The 26485-nt window shown below is 47.9% G+C and overlaps 2 protein-coding genes across 7 annotated transcripts in view; one reads left to right on the forward strand and one right to left on the reverse strand.

The window, feature by feature from the left end:
• Lrig1 (leucine rich repeats and immunoglobulin like domains 1) overlaps positions 1-5784 on the forward strand; it is a 97282-nt gene extending 91498 nt beyond the window's left edge. Inside the window, exons 14-19 of the mRNA XM_021164332.3 lie at positions 338-619; positions 1115-1534; positions 2110-2235; positions 2874-3020; positions 3962-4243; positions 4336-5784. Coding sequence (XP_021019991.1) covers positions 338-619; positions 1115-1534; positions 2110-2235; positions 2874-3020; positions 3962-4243; positions 4336-4580 — 1502 coding nt within the window. The 3' untranslated portion in view covers positions 4581-5784. The remainder of the gene's footprint in view (positions 1-337; positions 620-1114; positions 1535-2109; positions 2236-2873; positions 3021-3961; positions 4244-4335) is intronic.
• A 637-nt stretch (positions 5785-6421) lies between these two features.
• The window catches only part of Slc25a26 (solute carrier family 25 member 26), a 101319-nt gene continuing 81255 nt past the window's right edge, over positions 6422-26485 (reverse strand). For all 6 annotated transcript variants that reach the window (XM_021164335.3, XM_029478603.2, XM_021164334.3 and 3 more), the window contains 4 exons: positions 20101-20170; positions 11933-11997; positions 11125-11198; positions 6422-6737 (listed from right to left, as the gene is read on the reverse strand). In XM_021164335.3, the coding sequence (XP_021019994.1) occupies positions 6620-6737; positions 11125-11198; positions 11933-11997; positions 20101-20170 (327 nt within the window). In that variant the 3' untranslated portion in view covers positions 6422-6619. The remainder of the gene's footprint in view (positions 6738-11124; positions 11199-11932; positions 11998-20100; positions 20171-26485) is intronic.

Raw genomic sequence — 26485 nt, forward strand, 5'->3', positions numbered from 1 at the left:
AAATGTTTTGTTGGCCAGCTCTCCTAACTAAAGCAGGTCAGCACCAGACTTCTACTTCTGGAGGATTCCCCATGTAGTAACTACTGTGGAGCTTCGGGAGGCAGAACGCTCCATCAGAAGCCTTCCGCAAGTGCTTAGCACCAGGCTATAGCAATAGGAAGGCGTTAAGGGGAATGGGTGCAGGGGAATTGTGTCTGTGACGGGGAGAGGCTGGGCACCTCTTGGGTGGGATGGAGTAACAATGAACTGAGGCCTGGGCACAGTGGGGTCTGTTTACTATGAGTTTCCTTTTGTATGCAGCCATTCCAAATAGCTTTACCTATCATTTTTTTTCCAGTGTTGCCATCATTCACTAAAATACCCCATGACATTGCCATCCGGACTGGCACCACAGCCCGCCTCGAGTGTGCTGCCACGGGCCACCCTAACCCTCAGATTGCCTGGCAGAAGGATGGAGGCACCGATTTCCCGGCAGCTCGTGAGCGCCGCATGCATGTTATGCCAGATGATGATGTGTTCTTCATCACTGATGTGAAAATAGACGACATGGGGGTCTACAGCTGCACTGCCCAGAACTCGGCAGGCTCGGTTTCAGCCAACGCTACCCTCACAGTCTTAGGTTCGCTGCGACAGCTCTCGCGCACGTGTGGCAGGGTGGGGTGGGGATTCACCTCAAGTATTAGAGGCACCTGCTTTCTGGAGTACCTGTGGTAGACTCTGTCTATTTAGTTTGAATTTGGGGGCTGCTTTTAAGCGAGTAGTTTCAGCTCATAAAAGACAATGAGCTATATGTTAGTCTGAGTGAGAATTCTGTGTGTGTGTGTGTCTGTGTGTGTGCACACGCACGGCTGGGCTATGACCTTAGGAGTAGTAACAAAGGTCTGTAACAGGACAGTTTGGGATAGGGTAGGGCTTTAGTTCTTTGCTCTGTTGAGCTGTTCCTAGAATGGCAGTGATTTAATCACATTAGGCTTTCTGGAAAGCTTGGTGCTCCAATAAAAGATCTCAGATAGCATTTCACTACAACATGGGATTGTCTCCTGTCTGGAAAACGTATAACTCCAGCAAGCGAGACCCGTAGAATAAATGTGCAATTTCCACCGCCTTCCCACAGAAACTCCATCCTTGGCAGTGCCTCTGGAAGACCGTGTGGTAACTGTGGGAGAAACAGTGGCCTTCCAGTGCAAAGCAAATGGGAGCCCCACGCCACGCATCACCTGGCTTAAGGGAGGTCGTCCATTGAGCCTCACAGAGCGCCACCATTTCACTCCAGGCAACCAGCTGCTGGTTGTTCAGAATGTGATGATAGACGATGCAGGGCGGTATACCTGTGAGATGTCTAATCCCCTGGGCACTGAGCGAGCACATAGCCAGCTGAGCATTTTACCTACCCCTGGCTGCCGGAAGGATGGGACCACTGTAGGCATCTTCACCATTGCTGTGGTGTGCAGTATTGTCCTGACCTCGCTGGTGTGGGTGTGCATCATCTACCAGACCAGGAAGAAGAGCGAGGAGTACAGCGTCACTAACACAGGTCAGCAGCACACAGCGGACTTGGGGGGCTGGGGGGCAGATGGGGTGACACTGCCGCAGTCCGACGTAAACGATGCAGGCCTAGGGGCTTGCCTAGAACCTGAAAGGTCTCTAGAACGTTTAGGAATATGGACTCTGCCTGTAGAGTTGGGACTTTGGTCCATGTCCCCTCCCCCCCCAATCCCCCCACCCCCACCCCCACCCCCACCCCCGGCAAGCTAGCTCTGAAGGACAGAACAGAAAATGGGAATACTGTCACATGCAAGGACTCGCTGCTCTCTGCAGTTTCTGGCCTCTTTGGCAGTTCAGAGGCCCTAGGGCCATGCCTGTTATGAACCTGATCGTTCCTAGGCTCTCAGTCTTGGTTAGCCCTTCCTTTCCTTGTTCCTCATGGAGCCAGGCGTCTGACTGCCATGATGTTTACACCAGGGTGTAAAGGAGGTGAATGAGCAGCTGCCGAGCCTCTGCACAGCTTTCTGTGTGTGAGCCACTGTTGTGTGACCTTGTGATAGTGCGTAGTTATCTGTATTTATTGTTGTGGCAGCCCTGTTATTTTATTGTCTTGGCTCCTTGCAGATGAAACCATTGTGCCTCCAGATGTTCCAAGCTACCTCTCCTCTCAGGGAACCCTTTCTGACCGGCAGGAAACTGTGGTCAGGACTGGGGGTGGTCACCAGGCCAACGGGCACATTGAAAGCAACGGTAAGTTCAGAACAGTGCACCAGCTGCCCCTCGTCCCGGATGAAGCTTTCCCTTTCTCCACGGGGTAGTCTGGGCACTGTGTCACATTTGGTGAGCCAGGCCTTCCTTTAATTGATAAGATAGTTTGCTTTGGATCTGGTGTGTGCAAGTTCTACACTTTTAACGTTTGGTCCTCCAGAAAGTCCCTGCATTGGGTTTACACTCTGTCTTCTGGTCAGAAGGATTATATGATAGGATTGCCAGAAAGAATATATGCAAAGGACATTCCAGGCCCCCAAATCAGCCCATAGCTTTTACAGGACTGTAGCACTTTACATGGGGTAAGTATAAGTCAACCAACCACAGACTGAAAATATTTAGCAAAGAAAAACTGTCTATACTGAATCTATATGGACATTTTACATTGTGACTAGGTACTATGAGTGAAGAGGACTTAAGGTCTATCAGAGAAGGTGTACAGTTTATGTGCAAACAGCATTTCACAGAAAAGGAACTTGGCATCCTTGGATTTGGGTATCTCGGAGGAGCATAGGAACCAATCCCTGGGTGGATGCCAAGGTGCTAGGAAAAGCAGTAGTCTGGTGGCTATCAGGCTGCGTGATCTAAGCAGCTTCTAAGTTGTAAGGGCTCTGTTTCAGGTGTGTGTCTGAGAGACCCGAGCCTCTTCCCAGAGGTCGACATTCATAACACTACCTGCAGGCAGCCCAAGCTGTGTGTTGGATACACTAGAGAGCCCTGGAAGGTGACGGAGAAAGCCGACAGGACAGCTGCCCCACATACAACAGGTAGGAGACACTTAAGTCAGAGGACGCTGTTGCTTTTGGCCCTGAAGCTGGGTTGACTTAGTAAACTAGAGTAGCGGCAGATCACTGGCCGCACGCTGTCTCTGAGTTGTGTTTTAGAATATAAACAGGATTTTGTGTGATTTTAGAGTCCTGTGTCTCTAAGGTAAGTCAGTCTATGATGTGGTGAGCTGAAGGCTGAGTTTTCTTAACATAAGGAACTTACAAGACAAGACCTGCCCTTGCACCAGGACTGTTGTCCCAACAAGGTTTCACTTTGTGGATCAGGCTGTCCTCAGCCTCCTGAGATGCTGTGGCTGGGCTTCCGTGCCCGTCCCTTAGAGTGCGCCTTCCTCATGTCACTCAGCTCATGTCCTCAGTCACGCTTTGTCCTGTGTAATGAACAGGGATTCTCTCTCAAACCCAGGGTTCACTGATTCAATTTTCTAGCCCGCTAGCCTGCTCCAGAGTTTCCTGCCTCTGCTTCCCCTGTCCTTGAGTTAGCTGGGCCACCACACCTACCTGGCATTTCCAGGAGTACTGGGGACCTGAACTCAGATCCTTATGCTCAGCAAGTGCTTTCCCTACTGAGCCCTCCCTCTCCGCAGCCCTGCCAGCAGCGGGACTCTTTAAGGCTTACTGTCTGATTGCTAAGATTCCTTACTGTGTGGTGCCTAATGCAAATCGGTCCTCTTCCTCTCCCCACCCTCATTTTCCTGGGATTAGAGTGTGCCTTCGAAATTAATTTTACATGTATGCTTAGGCACAGAAGACTAAGACATGGTTAGTCTAGCTCCTCTCCACATACACATTCCGGGGGGTGGGGTGGGGTGGGGAGAGACAGGGTGGTTATGAAGGCAGTGGTAAGCTGGACTCATCTTCCAATAGTGCCTCTGAGAGGGAATGGAGACTTCAGTTGACCTCTGATTCTCTTCTTCTCTCAGCACACAGTGGCTCTGCTGTATGTAGTGACTGCAGTACTGACACAGCCAGCCAGCCCAAGGAACAAGCCTACCATCCCCAGCCTGTGCCCAGAGACAGTGGGCAGCCAGACACAGCGAGCAGCCAAGAGCTCAGGCAGCATGACCAGGAATATTCTCCACACCATCCTTACAATGGGACTGTGGATGGGTCTCATACCCTCTCTGGGGGGTCCCTCTATCCAAGCAACCATGACAGAATACTGCCATCCTTGAAGAACAAGGTGGCGTCTGCAGATGGGAAAGGTGTGTATTGTGTTAGAGGCACCTCGGTGGCGGGCTGGGAGCCTTTCGGTTACGGTGCATAGGCTGAGCCACCTCTTTTTTTTTTTAAACAGGAGATTCCTCTTGGACTTTAGCAAAGTTACATGAAGCAGACTGCATAGACCTAACGCCTTCTCCTACGTTAGCTTCAGGCAGCCCAGAGCTCATGGAAGACGCCATATCTACTGAAGCCCAGCACTTGCTTGTTTCCAATGGCCACCTCCCCAAGGCCTGTGACTCCAGCCCTGAATCTGTACCACTGAAAGGACAGATCACTGGGAAACGGAGGGGACCACTGCTATTGGCACCGAGAAGCTAGGCTTCATCTACCTCAGCTCTCTTAAAGCAGTCGCTACAGGAAAGAGGTAGGAGAGGCCGTGGAAAGCTTGTGTCCAGACGTCACCCCGGACAGTCCGACTTCCGTGTGGAATGTCAGTCAGTCGGCTAGAGGAGTGGCATCTGGAGCTCAGAAACGCAAGAGACTATTTGTGTACAAAGGGCAGAAAAAGTATTTGATACCACTGTACATAAGAGTTTTCAGAGATTTCATATATATTATATATCTTTTACAGAGACTATTTTAATCCTTAGCGCATGGGTCCCGCTTTTGGTGATATTTTCACGTTAGGTTGCTGTCTAATTTTGGAGAGGGTCAGGAATCGTTCTGGTGCCTTAACGCACAGCTGGAATTCAGGTAAACACATCAGCTGTTGCTGGCGGTTGGAAAGGAGGGCATCTTGGCTGTGTGGCACTTAGTGGTCAGATTCGAGTGCACTGGCCAGACCTATGCAGGCGTGGTGTGGGCAGCCTCACTGTAGAGCAGGGTGCACGGGTCTGTAGGTGAGGACAAGATTGAGAGCTGTTAATCCACCAAATGCAATGGCTCCGAACAATTAAGCACTGCCTTTCGCCTTTCTTTGTAACTCACTTGGTAAAAGCAAATGTCTCGTCTCCTTCAGTGGTTCTTTGTAACTTATTGAGGCGGAGGCTGCCAGTGTTGGTAGCTGTGGATTTTCCAATAGTGAGGGTCAGCTCTGCTGAGCAGGCCTGTCCACACTGTTCCTTACCGGTGAGACTGGGCTTGGACTGTACAAGACTTGAGTCCTAGACCTGGGTGTATTTGCACTTTGGGGCCCTGTTGCTAGCCATCTTGCGAGTGCCAATGTATAATGCAGTAAAGACTACATAGAAACAAACTCAGTCTTTAAAACCCCAGAAGTTGAGGGGAAGTGTTGGCACAGTGATGGCCTTTGTCACCGTGGAGTGTCGGAGGCCATCACTGTGCCAGAGCAAGCACGCTGAGAAGGCTAGTCTCCATAGTTGATGGGTAATGTTACTTCCACAAAATATGTGAATTTGCTGCTTCTGAGAGGCAATGTGAAAGAGGAAGTATTACTTTTTATGTACAGAGTTATTTATTTATAGAAATTTTGGTACAGTGTACATTGAAAACATGTAAAATATTGAAGTGTCTAACAAATGGCATAAAGTGTCTTTAATAAAGGTTCATTTATAAATACTAAGTGTGTGCTGCGGTCACTGCTCTTTTATTCTGCTATTACTGTTTCTCCAAAAGGAGGATACTTCGGCGAAGCGGCACAGACTACACACTGTTGCCCCAGAAAGACAGTGGCACTGCATTCCTCAGATAGCTCTTTCTTTTTTCCACATGGAGTTGGTTAGTCAAGCCTTATGCTCCCCAAATATGCTGACCCTCCCACCTCCCGCAGGCCTCCCGGGACGGACAGTGGTGGGCATGGGCTTTGCTTCCCTCAACCATGTTCCTAACTAAAGTCACTTGGGCCCACCCACTCACTGGAGCTGCAGCTGTCTGCTGTCTGTCACACACTCCAGGGCCTTTGGGGCACTTTGCTGTGAAGTAATATAATCATGTGTTTTGATAGGAGAAACACAAGGGTAATTAAAAACAGCATCCTCACCAGAAAGAATGCATGCTATGCACCTGTAGCTCATGCTTTTTAAACAAAGCTATAATCTTACACAATAGGCATCCGCCCAGGGGAGAAACACCCACACGCAGAGTTCCTGCCCCAAGCCCCCTTCCTTTTCTCGGTCTGGTCATTCACTGCAGTTGTAGCCAGCTTGCTTTCCTGGTGACTCCAATAGACAGCAGAAAGCACAAGATGCTAATGAAAACCATTCTGAAGGGCCTGGCCTTGGCCTTACCGGGAATATTTATTGAGAGGACTGAGATGGTGGGCCCAAGTTTCACCAAGAAAAGTTTCCTGGGGCAGCCTGTGCTTTGGCCTTCATTAAGCTGCTCGCTGCAGCCATCTTCAGGGAGCCACACTGGAGCCCCAGGCACAGGAACGACTGCAAGGACATGTAGTATCTGCTTCATGGGCTCTTCCTGCCCACCTCTAACAGCAAGCTTCGCGTCTGGTCATAGGCGCCCAGAAAGATGAAGCCGCCCATGCTGATTGCTGCCATCCTCGGGAGGACACCTGCGAATAACCTAGGGACAGGAAATGGTCATGTTCCTGCCTGCCCGCAGTTCGCTCATTCCATCACATCCATTGTGAAATCCCACAGAAATTTATAGTGTCTTTCCTTTCTTTTAGAAGGCTACTAAGTAATATTCCCCAATATGCATGAGAAACTGGAGCTTAGCCTAGCATGGCCGGCCACACTATCTGGGGACACTCACGTTAACACAGTAACCACTCTCCCAACAGTGTGCTCAAAGAAGGGAGTCAAGGATACATCTGAGGTGAGGCTGGTAAGGGTGTGTGGCCCTGGGACACCTGAGGGGCCTCTAGGTCTCAGTCAGGGAGACAAAGCAAATTCTTACACAGTTCTGCTCTCCTACCCTGGGCTCGGTGATATTTGTCGTTGGAGTTCCACAATTGCGATTCTACAAGAGGGGATGATGAATCTTTGTGGATTCCTTTTTTCTTGTTCAATCGAAATAAGGACACCAGAGTCACACGACTGTGGTAAAGGTGGAGCACCTCACAGTGTCAGTTTGAGATTCTCAGGGGTCCCATCCCTAATCCAGCCAGAACCACAGTGGTGTCAGGAAGCCATTCTCCAGATGCCCAGGAATTTTTCAAATATTCAACGTGACATTATTGAAGTAATCTACTAGTGACCTTACCTGGCCAGACAAGACAGCATCGTGAAAACAGAGTGGCGCACAGCTGGAGAGAACAAGACAGAAGCCCCAACCCTAAAAGGTTACCATCCACATGGTCGCTGGGCTGATGGACACAGGGCAAGTCCTAGGCTGTAATTTACTGCTTTCTACAGAGACAGTGGGAGTGAGAGAGTGACAGACAGAAAGCCTGATCTTATTTCTACTGGAACCCTGTTACCCAGAAAGTGCTTCTGTATGCAGAAAGACAAACTTAGAAGCCAGAACTCGGGCTGCCTCGGTGGGAAAAGGCACTTGCCATCAAGACTGATGGATAACCCAAGTTCCATCCCTGGAGAAGGAAAGAACCAATTAGCACAGGTAGTTTGATGTCCATGTGTGCACACTCATGGAGAGGCTTTGGGTATAGGGCAAGTGTTTTATTATGACAATGCTCATGCCTTTTAAAGATGTAGGAAAGCCTTTGTGCTAAGCTAAGTGGAAGCTAATGAAGAAAGCTGACAGGAAGTCCCTGCTGGATACACAGCCCATGCCCTACACAGCCAGTGGAAGAGATCTGCTGCCCCTCCCACCTCTAGCAGGCAGCACAGAGGAAAGCAAGGACTTTACATAATGGGAGCCCCTCTTGCTAAGCTACTTAGGGAGCTAGAGAGAATGGCTTAGCGGGTAAAGGGCGAGCAAGACGACCTGAGTTCGAATGTCTAGAAACCTCGTGAAGCTGCGCGTGGCAGCTCTGCAGTAAGCCCAGTGCTCCTGCAGTGACAGGAAGACCCGGAGGCTCTCGGGTCAGCTAGCCTGGCCCAGGAAGTAGCAAACGAGGCACCTACCATATAGAAGGTGCTAGAAGGCAGGCCTGGAGACACTGAGCTGGGCTTGGAGGTCAGTCTCCCTCAGCTTTGCCACTACCCAGCTCAGCAGAGGCCAGAGACAGATGGGAGCAGTTACAGCGTCACAGTTGACCAACAGACCGCAGCCTCCTTAAAGAGGAGTTTTTGTAGGGGGGAGGGGTTCCACCTCTGCTTACAGGCAGACTTGTGAGTAGGGCAGGTTGTGTTCCAGGGTGCAACAGGTGACAGGATAAGCAGGCGCTCCCAGCAGCAGAGAGTACATAAAGGGCATATTCAAGGGAAAACGTTCAGGGGATCAGCCAGGGGCAATCCAGGACAAGTGGACCTCCCCCCTGCCCTGCAGCTTCTGGGCTAACCCCAGTCTGCCCTCCAGCATGGCTCCCTACCATCTTCTCTGAGATAGCATCAGGTTCCTTGGTGGGAGGGGCTGCTGGGAGTTATGTAGACTTGGTAGGCTTAGTGTGTGTGCAGGGCAGGGGGCACAGACAGTGGTGGCTCTATCTGGCACTGCCACAGAGGAAGTGGGCTGAGCCACCTGCCTAGAAAGGGACCAGTAGTTTTCATTTGTCTCTTGGTCCAATCACTTGCTCACTAGAGGGGCTGGAGTTGCTGTATGCTCAGGGGTGGCCACTGCTGCCGGGAACATGCTGTTCAGTGCTGCCCTGGGCAAGGTGACCAGAGTCCAAGACTGGAGACTCAGAAGACGAGCCAAAAATCCAAGCTACCTTTCAGCACCAAGGCTGGGTCAGAGCAAACACACAACCCTGGCCTGTTTTGCTGTCTCCCCTCTGGCACTGCTTAGTTGTAGTCAAGTGTGTAGCCATGACCTGGACAGGGAAGGCCGCTCTTGCATCATCTACCCAGCAGCGTGCGGTGGCCACAGCGGGCACTGCCCCATCCAGTGTGTCCTTTCTTGTCACCACTTTCTCGATACTGGCAAATGGGCTGCAGCCCCACAACAGTACAGTCAGAGGCCCAGCTAAGTCACCACACAATCTGGCAGCTGGTCTTCAGGATGTCAAAAGTCACTGTCACCAGCTGCTGCATCGTGAACACAGTCACTGCTTTCCTAAGAGGCTTCCCAAATAATGCATATGGGGCACACAACCCATGTCCCCTCCTCATTCCATCTTTGTTCTGTGTCAAATTAGTACCCAAATTAACAACTAATATGTTCTTATTCCTCACGAGGCGTCAGCCATGAACAGCAGACTCACTCCAGAAGCTAGCACCATGCCTTTCCTATGTCTGACACATCTAGAGTCAGTAAGTCCTGTCTGTTAGATCCAATCTGCACCTCCGACCATCAGAGCCGATATTGAGTAAAAGCACCCAGCCACCACTTTGAAACATCCAGCTGGAAAACTCAAAGAGACATGGAGTTTGCTCTCTGGCAAAAGCGTCACCATGTTTCCCGGACCATCAGCTGAAATTTAAAATGCCAAGTTACACAAAAATAGTGATCAGTGATGTACTTTGGCATGGGGATGAGAGGGGCGGCTATGCCAGGTAAAGAGGCTAAGGCCAGGAGGGCACAGTGCTGCTGCTCCCAGTGCCAGCCATCCCAGTTCCAGGCTCATCCTCCTGCCCTCCAGAGGGAGGCACGTACACACAGCAGGTCAAGACCGTTCCATAGAGAAAACCCTTTTGCTTTTCTAACAACCCAGCATAGACACAGCTCCAGCACCACTGTATGGTGAGCCAGTGTGCAGGGACAGCTTGTTAGGACTTAAAGCAAGGCATTTGGAGGCATGTGGGGCTGGAGAGATACTTCATTAGCGTGCTTGCAGGGCAAGCTTAACCCAAGCTCAGATCCTCAGCGCCACAGAAAGCCAGGTGCAGTGGTCCTCACTTGTAACCCAGCGACAGGGAAGGAACAAGCAGGTCCTCGGGTCCTACTATAGTCAAAATGGTGAGCTCCGGGTTCAGCAAGAGACTGTTTCAAGTGTGACTGAAGAAGACATCCAACCGAAACCTCTGTCCTCTATAGCTACACTAGTGGGAACACACACCCATCTGCATACCACATGCAAAGAAATGTGAGGTACTTAGCAACCAAACAGTAATGGCCCCCCGAGGCTGAGCACTGTGGAGCAGACAGCGCAGTGATGAGCTGGGTAACGCTTTAGAGAAAAACAGACTGCATATAAGATGATGGTGCATCTGAAACCCAGCAGCCCCCATGATCTCTCCATTTCTGTATATCCAGACACACTAATATCTACTGCTCTTCCCATGATCTTCATGCCCATGATCTTCTGGGTAGTCACCTGCTGCACTTGCAGCCAGGAGCCCGAGTCCGCAGGTCTGTAGGTGACACCATCTACATTTGTGTAAGCACATGATGGGTTTTTTGTTTGTTTGGTTGGTTTTTTTTTTTGGTTTTTGAGACAGGGTTTCTCTGTATAGCTCTGGCTGTCCTGGCACTCACTTTGTAGACCAGGCTGGCCTCGAACTCAGAAATCCGCCTGTCTCTGCCTCCCGAGTGCTGGGATTAAAGGAGTGCGCCACCACATGATGTTTTAAGTGACAAAATTACCCACTAACAAAACAACACCTATGGTGCAGAGCGCAGGCCCATCATAAGGCACTGCTGCCAGTGGTCCCTACTCAAGCCCCAAATGCTTTCTTCTAACTCACTGGCAGTCTGCGCTGTGTAGGTGGGAGCTTATTTGTACCAATGCTGCAGCCAAAATACCGACACACATTTGCATGTCATCCAGTGTCAAGGACAAGACCGAGAACCATGTGGCTAGAATGGTATGTCGCTGACTGTGCCATCTTACATATGCAACCTAAGAAAAGGCAAAGGCGAAGTGTTCATCCTCTGCAGGCACAGGGACCTGCGAAAGAGCCAATGGAGGAGAGGCAAGGCAGCCGAGGGCTCGCTTTGTCCTTACCCGGCTAGTCCCTGCGAGCGCCACACCCCGTGCATGGCAGAGAGCACGTTCCCCCCAGCAGTGCTGGAACCCGCCTGGGAAGAGAAGGAAGGGAGAGAGGGCCGTTACGTTCTGGTTCTCTGAGCAGACTCCCCTCACCTTCATCCAAGGCTTGCTCTGGGGTTGGCTTGGAAATCTTGCCTACATTTAGACATACAGACAAATACTTGGGGATGGGGGCGGGGGGGGGCAGCTTCTCACAGCTCACCTAGAAACTAATGATAGCTATTCAACAGGAAGCCCGATGGGGGTGGCGCTTCTACGTTTGCATGGGTCTATCTTTAAAATGACCCCGTCCTCAGGGTTGGTCCTCTGTACTCAGAGTATACTTGGTCCAGGGATGTTACTGGAATTCCTTAAAACTCAGCTCAGAGCTTGTTTTGTTGTTTGGTTTTCTTTTTAACAACGTGGACAACTGTCTTCAGCAGTCACCGCAACCCATGGCCTGAGTTCTGACTCTGCAGATCAGCTGCCTCAGAACATGAAGCCTGTCAGCCTCTCTCAAGGCTTGGATCTGAAAACAGCACTAGCAAGCAGGGGCCCTCAGATGTGCCGCTCCCATAGCACAGCTGGGAGAGTGCTGGAGAAATAAATGGAAGCGTGCTACACACAGATCCATCACAGTGACAGCTGCCAACATGCGGTGGCGATGACAGAGCCACTCTTCCAAAGTCAGGGTTATTAATGGTCCGGCAGGTTCTCAGATGCCTCCACCCCCGTACCCTCCGCTAACAGACACGGCACAGAACCTGCATTATCTGATACCTACCTTTGCCAGCATGATCCTTGTCTTAGCCACGTCCAGAGGTGTAGTCACTGCAGCTGCAAAGCCACCTGTGTGCAAGACCCAGCAGTCAGTGACATGTCCAGACTAGACAGTAACCTACACGTCTACACATAACTGCGCCGAGTACACATAACTGTCAGAATAATTTGCCATCGTGTCTACTTGACTGTTGAGAGCAGGATACACGTGAACAAGTTCATCTCCCTATTTCACATCTTTTGCAGTACTGGAGAAGGAAGGTAAAGGGTACTCACTTGGGCTGAGGAGTGAGGCCCTGCGACTCACCTTGCTCTCCCACCGCCTGGTACACTAATCCAAATGTGTACATGACACATGTCAATGGCCGGATGTGGATTTTCAGGGAGAGAAGCCCATGGCTCCCGGGGCTTTGGGGAATCACACCTTTCTGTCTTAAAGTGCCAGAAAGCTTCGGTGCTTCTGTTCTGATGAGGCATATGGGCAGGCTCCTTCCTGTGTCTCACAGGGGGCTTCTGTAGAACTAGCCAAACTCTTCATGATACAAGACAATGTTTTCTTTATTTCTGTATAACCTCTGCATCACTGCTTGCCCTGGCGTGCGATTGGCCTCCACACTCTCCCTAGGTTTTCCTCATCTAATTTCTGTGATGTCAAACTGTCCATAGATTTTTAACAGTGTTCATATCTGTGGACACAGAATCCAGAACTCTTATTGCTAATGTAAACTACAGTCTGTGGTCCGACATGATTTTGTTTGCTTAAGTCAAGGTCTTCAGACTACGCACTTGGAGCTAGCCTGAAAACTGCTATGTAGATCAGGCTGGTCTCGAACCCGCAGAACTAGCTTTCGCCCCCACCCCCCTGGGATTAAAGGCATGTGACACCACCACACCAGGCTTGAGGTCAATATTTTCTTCACTTGGTACAACAATGCAGCTGAAACCCTGAAAGGCCAGAAGGATGGAGAAATAACACCCCCACACACCCTAAAGGGCTTTCAGGAGGTTCAGCTCCTGGGAGCTGCCGATTAGCAGCTGTTTATGGGGGGGGGGTGCACAGAAGGCTGCAGAAATAGCTCCAGGCGCCCCCTGCTCTGGTGTGTGAGCAAAAAGGGCATTTGACCTCTGACAAATATCTTTCTAAATACGGGGCTGAAATGAAGTTGTTACAGTGACCCTGGCTGCGGTGACATCTGTTCTGACAGTTGTGGGAAGGCCCACCCACTCCTTGTTTATGTTCTATTTTCAGTTACCCACAATTGGCCCACACCTTAGGCCTGTCAGTGCCCACTTTGTCTAGAACCTCTTACTTTTTGTCCTTTTAGAAAGTTTGTGAGCCACCATGATGGCTTGCAAGTTCAGAGCATTTACCATGAAGCCACGTGGAGGAAGAAGGAAGCTGACCCCTCACCTGCCCTGACTCCCCAAGCTTCCATGGCACACATGTGCCTTCACCCCCACCCACCACACACTACACAGACAGATCTTTTTTTTTTTTTTTTAAGATTTATTTATTATTATAAATAAGTACACTGTAGCTGTTTTCAGATGCACCAGAAGAGGGCATCAGATCTCATTATGGGTGTTTGTGAGGCACCATGTGGTTGCTGGGATTTGAACTAAGAACCTTTGGAAGAGCAGTCGGTGCTCTTACCCATTGAGCCATCTCACCAGCCCCCAGACAGATCTTAAAACAGACAAAAAGGCTCTGCCCAGTGCAGAGCTGAGGTCCACTCACAGGTCCAGCTTTGGCCCTGGTCCCTGATGCCTCAAATGCTCACCTGTAAAGTGCCGGTAACTGTGGGGTAGATTTTCATCATTAAAGAGTCCCTGCAGTGTCTAGAAGAGGAGTAACCCACAGCAGTGCTAATAGGTAGGATCTCCAGTCTCGGCAGGCACTGTGCTCATTAGCTCTTTGCTAACTTGATACAAGCTGGAGTCATCTGGAACATTACTTGACGAGTGGCCTGTAAGCAAGTCTGATTCGTATGTGAGGGCCCAGTCTACTGTGGGCAGTGCCACCCCTCGCCAGGTGGTCCTAGGTTGTAGGAAAGGGCAGGCTGAGCGAGGCATGGTGGGCAAGCCTATACAGTGTCCCTCCACGGCTTCTGCTTCCTTCCCTGCTTTGAGCTCCCATCCTGACTTGAGAAAAAGCTACAAGCTGAACTGAACCCCTTCTTCCCATGTTGAGTTTTGGTGTTTATCACAGCAACAGGATGCAAGCTAAGACATGGGTAGAGAGAATGGGTGATTTTTCTTCCCATCTCCAATCTAGTGCACATAGTAGGCACTCAATATGTGTAGTTGGTGCCCCAGACAAGTCTACAGTTTTTACAAACTAAGCATGTAAGGTGACCCTGTAAGACGCAGGGAAAGGCTGGCACTAGTGCCACCCTCGCTTACTTGCCAGGCTCTCCAGATTGATGCCAGCACCATCACTAGTATCTACTGCTGCCACACAGCAGCTGTATGGAGCTGGGAACAAGGCTGCAAATATGCTAGCCCTTAAAATGATCTCACCACACCCAAGGACTCTGGTACAACAACACACTAAAATAAGTCTGAGTATTAAACTTTATTCTTTTATGTAAAAATATTCACAAGCTGCCCTAAATCAACTTATAAAGCTGACAGAGAACATTTAATAAATTTGGTTAGCTCAAGCCGAACCTGCCCTGGCCACAGACAGAGGTTAACCATCCTTCCCTGTGGACACCTGGATATTCTCCAGAGATGTGGGCTCTGTGAAAGTAGTGTGGAAGAAAGATGAACTCAAAACATACATGCTTTGATAGGCCCTGATTTTACTACCATGCTGGTATCTGTACTTTATGGAAGGCATTAACAAATCAATTTGAAGGCCCTCAAATGCTGGGCTACTTTAACTCACACAGGGCACAGTTTTATATCTTTAACATTTAGATTAAAAAATAGTATTATCAGAGGATAAATGTAAGGAACACACTAGAACATCAGACAGGAAACAACCATTAGGCACAGCAAACACAGACTGTTCTCAAGTGAACCCAGCTCCTGGGGTGTTTAATGAATGTTAAGCTGGGCCATATCCACTGATCTGATTTTCACAGAAAAACTACTTTCTGCCTTGGGGAACAAATGCCCTCTGACAGGCAAAAGAACTCCTTTCTTTCTGACAGCCTGGGCTATCACCTCAGAGCAGAAGCCAGGAATGCACAGGAGGGCAGTGGGGTGGAGGCCCAAGCCAGGCCCGGCAGCCCGGCTTCTCTCTGCTCCTGGATCCTCTTAGCTGATGCATTCAGGAGCAAGACCTCCTTCCTGCACCCCTCACACTCGGTCTGCAAGCACGGCTCCACAGTGTGGCTGTGTGTCCCAGCCTGTGCCAGGCTCTCACCTCTGTCACACACTGAATCCTGCATTCCAGGATGAGAGAGCCTCCCCTCCCTCATTTCTTCTCTCTTAAGAGAATGTAATAAGTTTCTACTGTAAGAAACTGATCAAAAGATACCGGAATACCATAACAGGAGCAACTGTATCATATCAATACTCAACATCACTGTTTTAAGAGTCAGGGCCTGGAGTGAGAAGCTGGCAAGGTCTTTCTTTTTCCTTACTTTAACCCTGACCAAAAGCCAGGGGAATGTCTAAGCATGATAAGCCATCAACACCTCCAATCTCAAGAGACAGTTTGGGTATTTGTGCCAAGTCGTTTATGAAACAAGCAGGAGCAAGGAGCAGGCCGAGGATGGCAGAGCACGGTTCTTGGTGATGGCCACGCACACCAGGGTAAACTTGGAAAACACAAATGCAGAAGAAATCTGATCTGATGGCGGGCGAGTTTGATCTTGAGGAGAAGGGAGTCCATAAGGCAGTGTGTGGGTGTCTGGACAGGACTGTGGATAGCAGGCCGTTCTTCATCTCCCCGGCCATGCAAGACAGGGCTGCAATCCGTCCGCTCTTGCAGAACTCCAATTTACTCAATTTGGACTATTTTCAAATTACGTTTATCCTGCAGCAATGTTTTCAAAATACTCATCTTGTTGCTCTAGACTAACATTTATACCAAGTAACCCCTCCCCCACAATAAACAAAAACATATTTGTTTTTTAATGTATGAAGATCTGTTAACATTTCCCACGCAGGTCTTAAATGCCTCTCTTTGGCAGAATCTCATCTGAAAACAGTGAGGTGGCCGGGGAGAACGTTTACAGGCTTAAATAGGAAAGCACACTGCACAGTGACTTCAGATCATGACATCTTCCAGTGCCATCCGAGAGAGAGCAGCTTGCCATGTGGGGGAGGGGAGTGCTGCTTTTTCTTGCTGGGAGAGCGAGGAGTCCTTACAGCTGTTCAGCCTCACAGATCACCAAGGGCCAACACACATTATAGCACTGCATCCCTTCAGGGAGGAGTGATTATTGCTATGCTACGGATCAGAGAACTGGTGCTCAGAGAGCCCAACATCTTCTCCAGGAACTGGGGCCAAACCAGAGACTCAGCCACTTGTCAGACAGAAAGGCCAGCCTAGGTTCCAGACGCTACCCCAGCCCAGCCTCACAGCAGCCTTAGTGAACCACCACCTTCTGATGGTAGGTTCTCACTACAGAGGTAGTGTGGCAGAAACTGTCCCCTTTGACAAATGTGTCGTGCAAAGGGGACTGTATTGAAAGCCATTTCCCAAACACATAGTATCAATGTATCTGCATGTGAATCTCTGAATTCATGGTGTGGGGTCTCTATCCGAACATGCTCATCCTTACTTGAAGATGGAAAAGTTTTAGAGCAGTGGTTTTCAATTTGAGGGTCGAATGACCCTTCTCAGGGATCACCTAAGACCATCAGAAAACCACAGATATCCACATTATATTCATAACAGTAGAAAAATTACAGTTATAAAGTAGAAACAAAAATAGTTTTATGGGGTGGGGATGGGGGTAGGGGTCATAAGGAGCTGTAATGAAGGGTCAGAGCACTAGGCAGGCTGAGAACCACTGTTTGAAAGTATTCAACTCCAAGAAATGGCTTTCCTTGACCAGGGCAATTAAATTCCCATAACATTTACTTGGTGTTCTGCATCCAACACTACCCCCACCATCCCCTGGTCCCTTGACCAATTCAAGCAGACAGTCAACAAAAATAAACTTCTTTAAAGGACTAGGTAGCAAACCTAACCTCTGGAAAATGAATTAAGACCACCTCCTCCTCTAACCGAGCCACAGACGATCCGGGTATGGAAGCCATTACCCTCCCCATCTGTGTGTGCTGATACCCATCTCCAGGGAAGCCATTACCCTCCCCATCTGTGTGTGCTGATACCCCATCTCCAGGGAAGGCATTGCCCTCCCCATCTGTGTGTGCTGATACCCCATCTCCAGGGAAGCCATTGCCCTCCCCATCTGTGTGTGCTGATACCCCATCTCCAGGGAAGGCATTACCCTCCCCATCTGTGTGTGCTGATACCCCATCTCCAGGGAAGCCATTGCCCTCCCCATCTGTGTGTGCTGATACCCATCTCCAGGGAAGCCATTGCCCTCCCCATCTGTGTGTGCTGATACCCATCTCCAGGGAAGCCATTGCCCTCCCTATCTGTGTGTGCTGATACCCATCTCCAGGGAAGCCATTGCCCTCCCCATCTGTGTGTGCTGATACCCATCTCCAGGGAAGCCATTGCCCTCCCCATCTGTGTGTGCTGATACCCCATCTCCAGGGAAGGCATTACCCTCCCCATCTGTGTGTGCTGATACCCCATCTCCAGGGAAGCCAGTGCCCTCCCCATCTGTGTGTGCTGATACCCATCTCCAGGGAAGCCATTACCCTCCCCATCTGTGTGTGCTGATACCCCATCTCCAGGGAAGGCATTGCCCTCCCCATCTGTGTGTGCTGATACCCCATCTCCAGGGAAGCCATTGCCCTCCCCATCTGTGTGTGCTGATACCCCATCTCCAGGGAAGGCATTGCCCTCCCCATCTGTGTGTGCTGATACCCCATCTCCAGGGAAGGCATTGCCCTCCCCATCTGTGTGTGCTGATACCCATCTCCAGGGAAGCCATTGCCCTCCCCATCTGTGTGTGCTGATACCCATCTCCAGGGAAGCCATTGCCCTCCCCATCTGTGTGTGCTGATACCCATCTCCAGGGAAGCCATTGCCCTCCCCATCTGTGTGTGCTGATACCCATCTCCAGGGAAGCCATTGCCCTCCCCATCTGTGTGTGCTGATATCCCATCTCCAGGGAAGCCATTGCCCTCCCCATCTGTGTGTGCTGATACCCCATCTCCAGGGAAGCCAGTGCCCTCCCCATCTGTGTGTGCTGATACCCCATCTCCAGGGAAGCCAGTGCCCTCCCCATCTGTGTGTGCTGATACCCATCTCCAGGGAAGCCATTGCCCTCCCCATCTGTGTGTGCTGATACCCATCTCCAGGGAAGGCATTGCCCTCCCCATCTGTGTGTGCTGATACCCCATCTCCAGGGAAGCCATTGCCCTCCCCATCTGTGTGTGCTGATACCCCATCTCCAGGGAAGCCAGTGCCCTCCCCATCTGTGTGTGCTGATACCCATCTCCAGGGAAGCCATTGCCCTCCCCATCTGTGTGTGCTGATACCCCATCTCCAGGGAAGCCAGTGCCCTCCCCATCTGTGTGTGCTGATACCCCATCTCCAGGGAAGCCATTGCCCTCCCCATCTGTGTGTGCTGATATCCCATCTCCAGGGAAGCCATTGCCCTCCCCATCTGTGTGTGCTGATACCCATCTCCAGGGAAGCCATTGCCCTCCCCATCTGTGTGTGCTGATATCCCATCTCCAGGGAAGCCATTGCCCTCCCCATCTGTGTGTGCTGATACCCATCTCCAGGGAAGCCAGTGCCCTCCCCATCTGTGTGTGCTGATACCCATCTCCAGGGAAGCCATTGCCCTCCCCATCTGTGTGTGCTGATATCCCATCTCCAGGGAAGCCATTGCCCTCCCGATCTGTGTGTGCTGATACCCATCTCCAGGGAAGCCATTGCCCTCCCCATCTGTGTGTGCTGATACCCATCTCCAGGGAAGCCATTGCCCTCCCCATCTGTGTGTGCTGATACCCATCTCCAGGGAAGCCATTGCCCTCCCCATCTGTGTGTGCTGATACCCATCTCCAGGGAAGCCATTGCCCTCCCCATCTGTGTGTGCTGATACCCATCTCCAGGGAAGCCATTGCCCTCCCCATCTGTGTGTGCTGATACCCATCTCCAGGGAAGCCATTGCCCTCCCCATCTGTGTGTGCTGATACCCCATCTCCAGGGAAGTCATTGCCCTCCCCATCTCCAGGGAAAGTACTTAGTTTTGGTGATTACTTCCACAACTTAAATAGATTTAAATTATTAACAAAGGAACCTATAAAATGTATGACTTCTACTGTCCTAATCAGTACATGTAAATAAATAAATAATCCAACAGTTGATATAGAATTTGGAAAAGAATCATTTTCCCCTAAAGTTGCTGTTCTTCCAACCTACCTGCCCATCTGTTCACCAGCACTGCCTCTAAACCCCTTACAATGCTCTGGCCAAGTTCCACCTTGCTTTACTGCAACTACAGCTACCTGTATTTCTCTTTCTGTTAGGGGCTGAACTTACCACTTACTACATTCTTAAAAGCACCCATGTTCTCGGGACTTAATGATAGGCAGCATGATACTGCACACTGCTCTTGCTTTCATGTCCCCAGAATACCCAGATGTTCACAAGGCTGTATTTCCTGCCCCGTGCAGTTCAGCCTGCAGGAAGCTGTGGAGTAGCCCCCGCTCTCCCGATTGTAATTAATCTCCCGCACTGTCAAACATGTCACATGGGCTGTGAATCTCGGATCACCCACAACACCGCTCCCAGCAGACAGCTGTGCAGCACACCCCCACTCCCACAGAGTGCTTTATAAATTATCCTTAAGATAATCCAAGGGCCCGAGTGAGGCTTTAATAAAGATAAAAAGAAAAAGGGAAATTTGTCAAAGACAAATTGGTTGTCATTCAAGCAGGCACCTCTAACGGGTTTTTTTCCCTCTAAGATAATTCTTTTCGTAAATAGCAGTGAAGCTGTCTTCATCTAACGATCTGGAATTCCTGAGGAATGCTGTTTTGCACAGCTAGCGTTTTCACATTCACCCCCCCCCCCCACACACACACACACTCCGGTCTTTCCCAGTACAATATAATCCCGTGCACCTGCAAAAGCTCCGCAGACTGCTGACTGCCAAGAATCCACCACATGACCCCGCCGCCACGCCCAGAGGGCCTGTGTGGAAGGAGAAAGAAAAATACAAGTTATTCCTTCTTGGAGTTTATCAGAACCTGCTGTGGGTTTAGCTTGGGATGGGAACTTAAGTGAGAATCTATTTTGGAAGCATTCTTCAATGGTGACATAAGTGACTTTCCCAAGGATTTAACAGCATTCTAAAATTAGTCAAAAAAAGTACGGGTGGCAGCTACATTACGGTTCTCAAAGGAAGCATTTTCAAGGACGATTTCATACCCACAAGGTAAAATAAAGATAACAAATTTATGACAATGAAATATTTTGCATATTTCCCATATAACTCTAAGCATACAATACTTTATAATTATTCCAGAACAATATATGTCAACTTCTTTAGTTCTTTTAAAAGTCCTTATCCATAACCCACCTTTAGAAGATACTAGCTGTTACCTGAGCGCTACTTTAATTGAAGGGGTGGAATATGTTTTGAGACAGGGTCTAACGATAGTCCAGGCTACCCCCAAACTCAGGATCATGGTTCCTCAGATTCCTAGTGCTAGGATGGCAGGTGTGTGCCACCGTGCCCAGCATCGATTTAAATTACTGAAAGCATGTTTATGCTGTTCACATAATAAGCTGGGATCATGCAAACACCACAGCAGGTGTGAGTTGGGGAACATGGCAGACAGTGTTTTGCTCGTTGAAAACTTACTGCCTGGCATTATCATAGACTCTAACCCTCTGCAACTGCAAGCCACCATAAACATTTTCTTTTATGAATTGTTTTGGTCCCAGTGTCTCTTCACAGAAGTAGAAAAGCAGCTAAGATTTTTATGGTGAAAAGGTCAGGGGGGAAGAAGCAGTATTGCTAATGTAGCCATTGTGTCCAGAAACAATCCATGGCTTCCTGAATCTGGATGGTCTCTCAGAAGGCTGTCCTGGGGAACTGGCCATCTGATGTTAAAATTCATATGGAAATGTGAGGAACCTAGAAGAGTTAAAACAACTTTGACAAAGAACTAATCTGGAAAATGAAACTTCTTAATTTCAAACTATATTAAAACCTGTGATAGTCAAGAAAGTCCAGAATTGGTGTCTACAGATGAGGACCTCCGGAGATCAGACTTTGGGAGAAAGATTTCACTGAGGGAGAGGGCTGTTTATTTCAAGCACTAGAACCAGTGAGTGTTTGTCCATACTTAGAACGAAAGCACCTCAGCCCAGACTTCGTAACATAACAGATTATTAACTCAAAGGGAAAGATGGAAATACTCTTAAAAATGTGAACTTTACAAACACATAGGGGAAAATCTTTGTGCCATTAAAATAGGCAAAGTTTTCTTACAAATGACACCAAAAGCAGGATTCATAACCTAGGCGCCGTGGGCCACACCAGGGATCTCAGTGCTAAGCAGGCAGCACCTGAGAAATTACCACAGGGTTAGGACCAACTTGATCTAAGTGGTGAGTTCTAGGTCAGCTTGAACTACGAGTGAGGGCCTGCCCCCAGCAAAATGAAACAAGTTGCCTCCTCTGTAATATGAATATATTAAATATATATTAAATATATTAAAATAATTTGGACTTAATCAAAATGTAATGCTTATTCAAAACACACTGCTCAGAGAATGAAAAGGTAAGTGTCACAGACATCTACAATGTACTCGGAATACATTAAGAACTTTGCAATATCTTTAATTTAGATAATAGACAACCTGATACAAATACACAAGTATTTGAACATTCATAGATGGGAGATAAGTATGTGAAGAGAATGTACCATGGGAAAGCCATAGTAGAGGGGCTGGAGTAACAACTCAGTTAAGAATGTGTACTGCTCTTACAGGGGTGCACGCTTGGCTCCTGGTACCCATGTGGAGTAGCTCATGACTATCTATAATCTCCAGCTGCAGGCATCGTGGATGCCTTCTTCTGACCTCTGTGGGCATCTATACCCATGTGCCCATACTTTCCCCTCCAAGGGACAGATGCACATATATACAGAACTTAAAGTCAAAAACAACAAAACAACATAGTAATACAGTACTGCACACTTTACTAGAGTGTGAACACTTAAAAGTGCTGGCAACCAAGCTTGGGAGAGTAGTAGTGGGCAAATGTAAAATGTACAGCCATTTTGGAAAATAGCATGGCAGCTTTATAAGTTAAATGTGCCCTTACTTCTGACCTAGCAAGTTCCTTCTTAGTTATTAGTTATTTCTTTATTTGGAAGGAGGTCAGGCATTTCCCATGTAAAGGCTCGACTGTAAATGTTCATGTAGAATTATCACTAACAGCCCCAAACTAGAAAAAGAAATGATGCACCTATGTCTGGATTATTGCTCACCAACAAGAAGGGAATGAAGTCTGATCTCTGTCGTGATGTGGATATAGCACAGCATAGTTATGAGAGGAGGCAGATAAAAGAAAATGGGTTTACATTTGTATAAAATTCTGGAATATGCAAACCAGTCACTAGTGGCAGGAATATCAGTTGCTTAGAAGATAGTGAGGTGTGGCTCAGGAGAACAGTTCCCAAAGGGATGTAGAACATTTGGCTCTTAAGTCAGTCTATGGTCTCTTTGTAGCAGTGATTGTGTGTGCATGGCCACCCAAACTTATCAGACTGTGTACTTTAAATATATGAAGTTTAGTGCCTGCTTCCTCAGGGAAGCCAAGGAAGTGAGGTTTTTTGCAAGGCTGTTCCTCAGAAGACAGAAGTACTATGATCCATCATCTAAGGTTGTTGGGAGATCACAGACTTCAGAAGACAATTAGAGACTAGACTAAGCATTGTGCAATAGTAATATTCCATGTGGTATGATCATATCGTGGCAGGAAGCACAGGAGCAGGCAGGCATGGCACTGGGACAATAATGGAGACCTCACAAGCAGAAGGCAGAGAAAAGAGAACTAACAGGGAAGGGCATGGCCTCTCTGAAACCTCAAAGCCCAGCCCCAGTGACACACCTCCTCCAGCAAGGCCACACCTCCTAATCCCTCCCAAACAGTTCCAACAGGGGCCATTCTCATTCAAACCACCACAGTAAGCATCTCTCCCTTCACTGGGGCTTCCTCTAATTTTTTCTAAACTCTGCACTAGCATTTCATAGGTTTGACCCTGTTTTTATCAGATTTATTTTTAAGTACTCCACAGGTTGCAGAACTATGGAAAGGAAACTGCCTGCTTTGAATAGTCAATGTCTGTCTGTTTATTGCTAATAGAAACTGATCATCAATACAAATGATTTTGTATAATTGGTGTGCTACAACATCAGCCACTCAATGGTTCAGCTCTGCTGTGTGGACACCATCAACTTTCTCCACAATTAAAGGCAGGCCTACTTCCTTTCTAATCAGAACATCATATTTCTTTTCCTTGTCCTGAAATAATGACCACACCCGTTCATTACCAAACAGAGCTCCTGAATATCTTATTTTAAGTGTTTAGAATAGTACAATGACCCAGAAGTAGAGTGGTCTCTGGGGAACTGAACAAACATAGTACAAGTAAAACAAAACAGCTGACTCGGCATCCATCTCCTGTCTGAGTACTTATTTCCCCACTGACAACTCCCTCCGGAAGGGTTGTGACAGGATCACTAAAGACTGGGTGGTGATTCTACAAAAACAAGACAAGATGCATAGAGCTCTGTTTTCCTTGACAAGTTCAGGCTTTTAACACTGAATTGTTATTCAGTGCTGCTATGTGATATCTCATTTCTTCCCAGCCCTATGAGGAAGAATAATTCTCTGTATATTTACTAAATCTACTGGATTAGAAGTATACCTATCAAATAGGCTTTTTAACCCTACTTAGGAAAACAAATAAGCTTTAAGAAACCTTGTTACAAATAAACTTCTAAAGTTCTAAGCTACACAGCACAGAATTTGGTAGATTTTAGGAAATGCTTTAATGTTTGAAAATAAATGGGTGCCTCTGTGGAAATCATTATTTTCTCCATCTCTCTATAAACATTAGAGATGCAATGGGACACAGGGAAGGACAACATTTATGTTTCGTAGCAATGGTTATGTATTTATCCACAAAGCATGGATGTTAAATGTCTGCGTGTACACACTCTCCCCTGCACCCCCCAGTGCGTGCGTGTGTGTGTGTGTGTGTGTGTGTGTGTGTGTGTATGTGTGTGTGTGTGTGTGTGTGTGTGTGTGTGCGCGCGCGTGTGTCTGCCTTGCTCATGCTAGGTACATGTTCTAGCACTGAGCTATACCTCCAGCCCTTAACAGCAGGCCAGCTTTAACACCCTCGCTCACTAAAATACTGACTGGAGAAGAAATGCAGACATGAACCACATTTTCTTAGTGAGAAGAGGTCATCCTCAATTATTAATCTTCTGACATTTTCTCAAGAAGAGATTATTCCGAATACTTAAGCCGCTGCTCACGAGCTTGATTTATAGCAACAGTAAAGAACAAACAAGGGATGAATGACATCACAGAAGTCAAAGGTGCTATGTAATTCATAATACAACAAATGTGCAGAACTGTCCTCCAGGTGTTTGCTGCAAGCTCAAGGAGACAACAAAACTGCCAGGACACTCCATGAGGGGTGTGTGTGTGTGTGTGTGTGATATACTATATATTATAAATATATTGTATACATAGGAGGAAGAGGGTTTTGAAAGAGAGATGGGAGAAGAAGCTTCACAGAGGTGTCTGCTGTGTTCTACAAAGAAAAAGGGAAAGAAACAATCAAAATAGACTCCAGTGTTTGAAGACTGTTTAAATATAGAATCCCTATAGACAAGCCTAACATTTCACTTCACCTGGGCAGAATTAGCCTAAGAAGATATAAAGAAATCATTTTGTAATAAAAGTGAAAACTAATAAAAATCTTAGGAAAAACAGTCCTTAAGTCCCTAGAGAAACTAAAACAAAGTCAGAGGCCAATGTCAGTGGAAAATTCAGTGTTAATAATGACTGACAGCAACAAGCACAACTGACTCCTCTAGCCACTAAACACGTCACTCAATAGGACCCTCACCTGAAGAATATGCAACAGTTAGTGTTCAGTCATCCTTTAGACAAAAAACCTGAAGCTCCAAGATCTTAAATCACTAGCAAGCCTAGCAGCGATGTGAATGGGGCCATGTGGTGTGTCCCCAATACAAACCGGGATTTGCACCGTCTTCAAAGCAGAGCGGTAAATGCAACAGAGTAAATACAACAGGAACCACAGATGCCACTGCAATGATACTGAAATATCCAAGAGAGGGGGCTTATGCCTATAATCCCAACATTTAGAAGAAAGATTACTAGGAGTTTGAGGCCAGCCTGGGCTACATAGTGAATTCTTTTTTTAATGAGTAACTGAATATAAAATCTTGAAAAAGTAATTTTGAGACTGACCAATCTAAACAGATCAGAACCATTTACAAAAGCTACATCCTCAAGTTAGTAAGAACAGTAGGAACTGTGCTGATAAAAAGTACTATATATAAGTTAGAAAATATTTGAAGTTGTAACTTAGCTCATGTGTGTGGGGACAGGAGGATGGGATAAACCAAATCAAAACAAAACAAAAACAAACAAACAAACAAACAAAAACTCACTGGGAAGCTAGGAAAGATCACTCACAAAAAGACTAAATAATTGGCTATATTTAGGTAAGTTCAGACCACACTGGAAATAGAATAAAAATAAAGATAGCACCAGCAGTGGGCCACATGATTCCCACTGATGTTGTTGAATAGCTCCCTGAGTAACTAGCACATCCCAAGTGGGATATTAAAGAATTTTCCAGATCTGTACAAACCACCATGGGTGTGGTGCAGAGGCTAAGAGCAGTGTGGAGCAAACTTTCCAAGGTCGCGTAGCTGACACAGATGGCTTGTTTTGCTTTGCACAAAGCCACATATATTGTGACAGTCAGAACTGTCTGTGTGCCGCTTCTCCAGGTTAGCCACGGCCGCCTCACAATGCCCAGTGGAGTCACAGTGCATCAAGCAAACGGTCGAGAAAGATGGTTTCACGCCAATAACGCTCAATTGTTGTAGTCTGTAACGAGCTTTTTTGATGTTTAGTTTTCTTGCCTGAAGAAACTTTCTGAATGCATATGCAGACAGTTTAAGCTCCCATGACATTCTCAGCTTGAGTGAGTACTCCCACTGCCACAGAAGTGGACCTGAGGCAGCCAAATGACAGGGGAGGTGAGGGAGTGAGGGACAGAAAGGGGTCCAAACATGAAGAAACAATGTCGGAGTCTCAACTTTGAAATTAAGTAAGAATTTAAAAATACAGAAGGCCACACCTCTCAGGTATCTGCATCCTGATCTCTATTCCATGGGTTGTTTTCCTTTTTCTTTTCAAACAAAACTGAAGCTCTATGATGAC

This window comes from Mus caroli, unplaced genomic scaffold (genome assembly GCF_978045245.1).
Source record: "Mus caroli unplaced genomic scaffold, Mus_caroli_1 scaffold_7, whole genome shotgun sequence".
Lineage (NCBI taxonomy): Eukaryota > Metazoa > Chordata > Mammalia > Rodentia > Muridae > Mus > Mus caroli.